Source organism: Chrysemys picta, chromosome 6 (genome assembly GCF_011386835.1).
Source record: "Chrysemys picta bellii isolate R12L10 chromosome 6, ASM1138683v2, whole genome shotgun sequence".
NCBI lineage: Eukaryota > Metazoa > Chordata > Testudines > Emydidae > Chrysemys > Chrysemys picta.
The window spans coordinates 109,932,568-109,941,381 of NC_088796.1; the positions used below are offsets into that span (position 1 = coordinate 109,932,568).

Sequence of the window (8,814 nt, forward strand, 5' to 3'; positions counted from 1 at the left end):
ATCTAAAGAAGATCTGCAACGGATTTTCACTGTGTTTGGCAATATGTGCAGAATTTGACCATACTAAGGAGAATAACCTTTAAAGATAGATACATTCCAGTTATATTAGGATTGTTGGTATTCTTGTGTTTAAAGAGGACAGTGGGCAAAGTCACAAGAGGATTTATTTATTTAAAGAATCCTTATTACAAATAGCTTAGTTGTTTGAAAATGAAAGGATTTTCCAAAAAATCATGTTCTTTACACCATTCATGCAGTTTGTTCACTTTTGCACTGTACTCAGCTTTCACTATAGTTTTCTCCTCCACACTTTTGTTCTAGCATGTGTCATGTTACCTGTTCTTCCATTGATATATTCCAGCTCTTTGGTTAGGTTAAAAAAATGCTGGACATGGGATGGCAGTGTCCCTTTACAGAAAGATATAGAAAGAACCTTAAGACTGACAGAGGCATTGATCTAACAAACTAAATCTGATGTGCAGTTTCTGGAAGCGGACGTTTTAACTAAAAAGCTAAATAAGTCAAAATCAATAGTTCTTGAATCTTATGATCGCACCATCACAATCTCCCACCATTTCCTCTTCTGTGAAGAAGTGAGGTTTTTTACCCATGAAAGCTTATGCCCAAATAAATCTGTTAGTCTTTAAGTTGCCACCAGACTCCTCGTTGTTTTTGTGGATACAGACTAAAACGGCTACCCCCTGATATGCTACGTTGTAGCAGCAGGCTCTGCACATCTATTTCTGACACTTTCTAAGAGGGCCCCCTGAGGGGTTATGTCACCAAAGATCCCAAAGATATAGTGGTTTCCTAAGGGTATGTCTACACTACGGGATTAATCCGAATTTAGATAATTCGGATTTGAGAAACAGGTTGTATAAAGTCGAAATGAATGCGGCCACACTAGCACATTAATTCGGTGGTGTGCGTCCAAGTACTGGGGCTAGCGTCGATTTCTGCACCGTTGCACTGTGGGTAGCAATTCCATAGCTATCCCATAGTTCCCGCAGTCTCCCGCGCCCATTGGGATTGTGGGTTAAGATCCCAGTGCCTGATGGGACAAAAAACATCGTCGCAGGTGGTTCTGGGTACAGCCTCACTTCCTCCCTCCCTCCCTCCCTCCCTGCATGAAAGCAACGGACGGCAGACAACCATTTTCGCGCCTTTTTTCCTGGGTGGGTGAACACTGCAGACTCCATACCACGGCAAGCATGGAGCCCGCTGAGGTCAAGACAGCACTCATGAATATTGTAAACACCTCGCGCGTTCTCGTGGAGTTTATGCTGAGCCAGGACCAGAAAAACGAGGAGAGGAGGCAGCGGCAGCGGCAGCGCAGCGACAAGCATGATGAGGACATGGACACGGACACGGATACAGAATTCAGTGAAACCACAGGCCCCGGTGCTTTGGAGATCATGTTGTTAATGGGGCAGATTCTAAACATGGAACGCCGATTCTGGGCAAGGGAAACAAGCACAGACTGGTGGGACCGCATAGTGTTGCAGGTCTGGGACGATTCCCAGTGGCTGCGGAACTTTCGCATGCGTAAGGGCACTTTCATGGAACTTTGTGACTTGCTGTCCCCTGCCTTGAAACGCCAGAATACCAAGATGAGAGCAGCCCTCACAGTTGAGAAGCGCGTGGCGATAGCCCTGTGGAAGCTTGCAACGCCAGACAGCTACCGGTCAGTCGGGAATCAATTTGGAGTGGGAAAATCTACTGTGGGGGCTGCTGTGATGCAAGTAGCCAAAGCAATCACTCAGGTGCTGCTACGAAAGTTTGTGACTCTGGGAAATGTGCAGGCCATAGTGGATGGCTTTGCTGCAATGGGATTCCCTAACTGTGGTGGGGCGATAGACGGAACCCATATCCCTATCTTGGCACCGGAGCACCAAGCCACCGAGTACATAAACCGCAAGGGGTACTTTTCAATGGTGCTGCAAGCACTTGTGGATCACAAGGGACGTTTCACCAACATCAATGCGGGCTGGGCGGGAAGGGTTCATGACGCTCGCGTCTTCAGGAACACAACTCTGTTTAAAGGGCTGCAGCAAGGGACTTACTTTCCGGACCAGAAAATAACCGTTGGGGATGTTGAAATGCCCATAGTTATTCTTGGGGACCCAGCCTACCCCTTAATGCCATGGCTCATGAAGCCATACACAGGCAGCCTGGACAGGAGTCAGGAGCTGTTTAACTACAGGCTAAGCAAGTGCAGAATGGTGGTAGAATGTGCATTTGGCCGTTTAAAAGGCCGCTGGAGATCATTATTGACTCGCTCTGACCTCAGCCAAAGAAATCTCCCCATTGTTATTTCTGCTTGCTGTGTGCTCCACAATCTCTGTGAAAGTAAGGGGGAGACCTTTATGGCAGGGTGGGAGGCTGAGGCAAATCGCCTGGCTGCTGATTACGCGCAGCCAGACACCAGGGCGATTAGAAGAGCACACCATGAAGCGGTGTGCATCAGAGAAGCTTTAAAAACCAGTTTCATGGCTGGCCAGGCTACAGTGTGAAATATCTGTTTGTTTCTCCTTCATGAAAACCCGCCCCCTTTATTGACTGATTTTCTGTAAGGAACCCACCCTCCCCCTTCCCCCAGCTTTCTTTCAAACCAAATAAAGTCACTATCATTTAAAAATCATTTATTCTTTATTAATAGATTAGAAAAAGAGGGAGGGAACCCGGGTGGTATTTGGGAGGAGGATTACTGGGAAGGAAAAAGCCACAAAGAAAAGGTTAAAAAAATGACAGCCTTTTGCTTGGGCTGTCTACTGGGGTGGAATGGGAAGGTGTACGGAGCCTCCCCCCCCGCGTTCTTACACGTCTGGGTGAGGAGGATACGGAACATGGGGAGGGGGGAGGGTGGAACAGGGGCTGAAGCGGCAGTCTGTTTTCCAGCAGCCGTTCCTGAACCTCCACCAGACGCTGGAGCAGCCCCAGCGTTGCTTCCTTCATCCTCTGGTCTTCCTGACGCCACCTCTCATCTCGAGCGTCTCTCCTCTCCTCACGTTGGTCTCTCCTCTCCTCACGTTGGTCCCTCATGTCCTCACGTTGGTCCCTCCTCTCCTCACGTTCACTGACTTCTTTCCTATACTTTGAAACTGTTTCCTTCCACTCATTCAGATGAGCTCTGTCACTCCTGCTGGATTGCATAATTTCAGAAAACATCTCTTCTCGCGTCTTCTTCTTACGACGCCTTATCTGTGATAACCTTCGGGATGGAGGAGGGAGGCTTGAGGAATTTGCAGCTGCTGTAGGGAGGGGAAAAAAGAGAGAATTGTTTTAAAAGCTACATTTTGCAGAACAATGCTTATACTCTTTCACGGTGACCAACACTGTTCACATTACATAGCACATGTGATTTCTGTGCAAGGTCGCATTTTGCCTCTTAATGCTGAGTGCCTGTGGCTTTGCTGCTAGAGATCACAGGTCTGGGCAACAGAATTCTGCTTGCATGCGGCCATGGTAAGCCATTCTCTTACAGCTTCTGCGCCCTACTTTCCCACATACCAAGCATAGCTTGTAGAGTGCTGCAGAAGCCTGGCCAATCTCAGCCAGTTGGGGGGGGGGGGGGGAGTGTGGTGGGGCTTGTCTGGGCAAGTAGAGTGCTGCGGTTTTTCTGTTAACATTCAGCAGCACCAGAAAACAAACTAACCACGGTACCCCTCCCCCCCACCGCGTGGCTGGTATCAGGGAAGATCCCTACAGGCACCAAACTAATCCCCCCCCCACCGCCGCCCCCCCCCCCTCGCCATGAATTCTCTGGGATGATCACAGTACCCCTCCCCCCACCGCGTGGCTGGTAACAGGGAAGATCCCTGCTAGCCAAACGCGAAAAACTCAGGGCCAATTTCCCATCTGCGCTTGGCTAACTGCAGGGAAGGATTTATTTTCCGCCACAGGCAAACAGCCCAGTAGGAACGGCCACCTCTGTCCCCTTAATTAAGTTCCCGTATTTCAACCAGGTTACCAGGAGTGATATCACTCTCCTGAGGATTACACAAGAAGATAAAGAACGGATGTTGCTTGAATGCCAGCAAACACCGGGACCATACGCTGCCAGGCTTTGTCAGGCAATGATACCAGATTACTTGCTGCAAGCATGGCGTGGTCAAGTGTCCTACCATGGAGGAGGGAATAAAGATGCACTGCCCAGAAACCTTCTGGCAAGGCTTTCGGAGTACCTCCAGGAGAGCTTCATTGAGATGTCCCTGGAGGATTTCCGCTCCATCCCCAGACACGTTAACAGACTTTTCCAATAGCTACAGACTTTTCCAGTAGCTGAACTGACCGCGAATGCAAAGTCAGGCAAAGTAATCATTAAAAACCGTTTGCTTTTAAAACAAGTTTTATATTTTAAAAGGTAAACTCACCTGAGGTGCCTTCCATGGGGTCAGAGTCTTGGGTACTGGCTTGGGAGGCTTGGGAGGCTTGGGAGGGTACTTCAGTCAGGGTGATAAAAAGATCCTGGCTGTTGGGGAGAATGGAGTGCTGTGTGCTCTCTGCAAGCTCATCCTCCTCCTCCTCCTCCTCCTCTACCCCATCGGCAGAATCCTCAGGCGTCGAGACTATCCCCGACCCAGAATCCACGAACACAGGTGGGTTAGTGGTGGCAGCCCCCCCTAGAATTGCATGCAGCTCGGCGTAGTAGCGGCATGTCCGCGGCTCTGACCCGGAGCGACCGTTTGCCTCCTTTGTTTTCTGATAGGCTTGTCTGAGTTCCTTGACTTTCACGCGGCACTGATCTGAGTCCCTATTGTGGCCTCTCTCCATCATGCCCTTGGAGATTTTTTCAAAAATTTTTGCATTTCGTCTTTTAGAACGAAGTTCTGCAAGCACTGAATCCTCTCCCCATACAGCGATCAGATCCAGTACCTCCCTCACGGTCCATGCTGGTGCTCTTTTTCGATTATCAGCCTGCATGGTTACCTGTGCTGATGAGGTATCTGTGGTCACCTGTGCTCTCCACGCTGTGCAAACAGGAAATGAAATTCAAATGTTCGCGGGGCTTTTCCTGTCTACCTGGCCAGTGCATCCGAGTTCAGATTGCTGTCCAGAGCGGTCACAATGATGCACTGTGGGATAGCTCCCGGAGGCCAATACCATCGAATTGCGGCCACACTAACCCTAATTCGAATTGTAAAAATCGATTTTGGCACTACTCCGCTCGTTGGGGTGGAGTACAGAAATCGATTTAAAGGGCCCTTTACATCGAATTAACTAGCGTCGTTGTGTGGACGGTTACAGGGTTAATTCGAATTAAAGCTGATAAATCCGAATTAAAGTCGTAGTGTAGACCAGGCCTTAGACTCTGGTCATTTGTTCCAGACTCTTTATGAAAACAAACATTTCTGAGGGTATTTTTCCCCCAAAGCCGATTCTCATTGTTAAGTGAACTTGAGTCACAATCAATGCAGAGAGCAAGAAAAACCCAACCCTGCTTTCATTTGTCTACCTAGGCTTTCACACCACACTCATCCCTATTCTTCTCTGTCCAAATTCCATCCCATGATGCCCCACTTCATAAAGACCCACTCTCTCACATGACATCCTCTGCCTTTATTCCTGCCTTCTCTCAGGTATGGATGGCTAGACTTCTGGGAGCAACATAGGCTTGAAGTTATTCTGGTTCCCAAAGCCAGAAAAAGAAATTCCAACTCACCAGAATGAAATAAAAATGTTCTCCCTTTGCTCTTTATCAAGGTTGATTTTACCCAACAGCCCTCAGACATGGGCAATCCATTAATATAACATAATAAAGTAATAACACTTTTCCTTAATATGGTAACTGTCATTTAACAATCTTATCTCACATTATTGCCCAAATGTTCATTAGACTCATCGCACCTCTTTGAGATAGGAAATATTAACTCAGTATTACCAACCCTAACACTCACAAATAATCAGGCCCCCCAAAATCATGAGATTGGTTTCAAATTTCAAGGTTTTTAAGCTAATCAATAGATTTGGTGTTCTTTTTATTGGCTTTCTGCTTTATGAGCCTTTAGGCTTCACATTTTCAAGTTTTTCTCTGCAGCTATGAGGGCCAGAAACTTCCTTGTTTAAATGAAAGCTGAGACTGACACAGTCACATTGCATCAGGAGGGGAGGCTCTAAGGGAAACACCAAATGTCATGAGACTCATGATAAAAACATGAGTTAGTAACCTTTAATTATCCCTATTTTACAGGCTGCAAAACTAAGAGGCTATTGACCTTCCCAATGCAGACAAGAAACAAGTGGCAGAGTCAGGAATAGACCAATTCTCCACTGCCTGGTTCACCTACACTTGTGCAGAGGGGGTGTAAAATACTACCAGATCCGAATGTTGTAGCGGACATGCAAGGCAGTGAGGCATTAGGTCCAACACCTTTTAACAACATTCAGCCTTCCTTTTGAAGGCTCCTCTTTACCTATAACCCATAGAGACCAGCTGGTACTTCTCCATTATCCATTATCCATCCCTCTTTCTACAGTTGGCTGATACCAGAAATGCTGATTTAGGAAGATGTAGTTTTGTGGGCGTGCATTGTTTTAGATTTGAAGCCTGTTCTTTCATAGTTGTGCCAGGGCAGCTTTAAAGCAGCGGCCACCTTTCCTTGTCGCTACTTGGTCTTCTCTGACTCAGGCATATATAAGTGAGCAAAAGCTTTCTAGCTCTTGAAGGCTTCTCTGCTGGAACAATGATGACCGAGGCCTAAACAGGAGAGATGGATTAGAATGAGGAGCACTGTGTCTTTGTACGAGCCTTCTCCCATCCTCTGAATCTTACCACCACTCCTGCTAGAATTTTAAATGTGATCAGTGAAGAGACTATACAATTATTAGAGTTTCTCTCTCTCTCTCTTTCGCACATGTGCACACATACACAAGGAGGAGAAATGCCTTGGGAAATTTCTGCAAATGTGAAAGGATTTTCCATAGTTATGTTTTGAAAGGGAATTTTTTCCCATTAACCAGATGTTGCATGGATTTATTTTCAAATGCAGAATTTTGAGATCAGATAATTGATACAGAATACTCTAGTTTTCACAAAAAAACAAAACAAAAAAACCCCACCATGCTGCTAAACTGAGCAATCATTGTGGCAATGCACAAAACAAGAAACTATATATTCATATAACTAGCACCAGGCTATTTTATTGCCTTTAAAGCTTTTGGTGAAAAAAAATCAAAAATTTTTTTTGAAAAAATAAAATTGCACAGATTTGTAATGAAAAATTAACTTTTTGGGGAGGACGGTAAAATTTCCACGAAAATATTTGTCATTTTAAAAATTGCTGCTAGGCTTTGACACAATACATTATAGGTAGACTCATAGGATACATTCCCTATATACAAATAAGGGCCAGTAATTTTTTGAGAACAAGAGAAAAAAAAACAAAATATGGCCATTCCAAAAATACTACCAAGGGGACTGGGCCTGATAGGTCATTGCTTTCTGTAGCCACTGACACATGTAAAACAGGTGCAAATTGCTACCGAATCAGATTTTTCTCTTTCTTCTATCCTTTTTATGTAAAGGCCGCCTACTCTTCTAGAATAGGAGAGGCCGAGATTCTGCAAACATTTCTGCACACACTTAATGTTAAGTACATGACTAGACCCTGTGAAGTCACCAGGACTAATCATGTGCTTAAAGTCACCGACAGACATAAGTGTTTACAAAACCAGTTCCCCAATTTTTTAAAATACACAGTGTGCTGTTAACATGCAAATCTAAGATTCTACTTTGTAGGCAACTGAATTACCATCTGAACAATTGCAAAAGCAAAACTTTGAAAAGCAAAATAAGTTCTTAGTTTGAAAGTCACTCCTACACTGCTGTGAGATTCTTTAAACCCCAGTCTTTGCAACAGATTGCAGCAAACGGGAATGAAAGAACAACAGATCCTTACTATCAGTGCTTATGGCAATGAGCCCTGCCTCCCAGTAAGTTTTCAGTCAGTGAAGATTATTTTAGGATCATAGTGACTGAGATTGTCTATTTTGGGCCGCCACAATAATTAGCTTGAAACCATTATTAATGTATAGGAAAGCATTGCTATTGTATTTTCTAAAATAATCTGCACCGGTTTCAGAAAGTCCTGTAGGCTGGTGGAGAATTTACTGATTGTAAATGGTTAAAGATTTGAGATTAGTTTAAGGTAATTCTTGCCTATCAAGTTTATTAATGCTGTGAAGAACAACAAAAGCGTTGTCACTTTGGGGGTTCACCCAGACGAGGACAGTGGTGATACAACCCTTTACTGTAACCCTGGGTTCATCTGCACTCTGCAGCTTTGGCTTATAATCCTGACACCAGCAGCCAGCCTACTGCACAATGGTCTCACCCTAGCTTCCACCAGCCTGGTAACTCCTTGCAGGGTGATGTCAACAGCACTTCCAGTCCTGAGTCTCCCCAAAACCATCTCCCCTGCAGTGTCCAGTCCTCTCACTGGACACTCGCAGAAGTTAAGTTCATTGCCTCCAAAGACACACAGAACGCACTCCAGTGTGGTAGCTTAGCTGAGGACTTCACATTTCAGTTTAATACACAGCACTGAGGGGGGTTTGTAATGACTCAAAAGTAAGTTTATTAACAAGAGCAGTGTAACAGGGTGCTGGCCAAAAAGGTTCTGGCCAGGCCCCTGTTAGCCCAGCTCCCATTAAGGGGTATTAATTGGTACTAGCTGAGTGTGGCTCACCAAAGGGCCTAAGGAAAAACACCTGCGAGCCTTGTTAGCCAGGAGGCTATATAAAGCTGGCAGGAAGGAAGCGGGGGGGCAGGAAAGGGAGGAGCCTGTGGCTGTAGTTCCCAGATGGCTGAAGGAG

At 45.7% G+C, this 8,814-nt stretch overlaps 2 protein-coding genes across 2 annotated transcripts; one reads left to right on the forward strand and one right to left on the reverse strand.

The window, feature by feature from the left end:
• The first annotated feature begins 813 nt into the window (after positions 1-813).
• Positions 814-4,346, forward strand: LOC135972257 (uncharacterized). Its single transcript, XM_065549609.1, has 2 exons — positions 814-3,465; positions 3,966-4,346. Exon 1 carries the CDS (start codon positions 1,128-1,130, stop codon positions 2,511-2,513), a length of 1,386 nt encoding a protein of 461 aa, XP_065405681.1. The 5' UTR covers positions 814-1,127; the 3' UTR covers positions 2,514-3,465; positions 3,966-4,346.
• On the reverse strand, positions 2,631-5,306 carry LOC135972258 (myb/SANT-like DNA-binding domain-containing protein 2). The gene is made up of 2 exons (XM_065549610.1): positions 4,374-5,306; positions 2,631-3,251 (listed from the first exon to the last, which is right to left on the reverse strand). Exons 1-2 carry the CDS (start codon positions 4,921-4,923, stop codon positions 2,737-2,739), a joined length of 1,065 nt encoding a protein of 354 aa, XP_065405682.1. The 5' UTR covers positions 4,924-5,306; the 3' UTR covers positions 2,631-2,736.
• Positions 5,307-8,814: the final 3,508 nt, after the last annotated feature.

Excerpts from the sequence above, each read along its gene's own strand:
- LOC135972257 (XM_065549609.1), top strand. The coding sequence starts at position 1,128 with ATGAAAGCAACGGACGGCAGACAACCATTTTCGCGCCTTTTTTCCTGG.
- LOC135972258 (XM_065549610.1), bottom strand. The coding sequence starts at position 4,923 with ATGCAGGCTGATAATCGAAAAAGAGCACCAGCATGGACCGTGAGGGAG. Across the intron at positions 3,252-4,373 it reads CCCCATGGAAGGCACCTCAG|CAGCTGCAAATTCCTCAAGC; the intron begins GTGAGTTTACCT and ends CCCTCCCTACAG.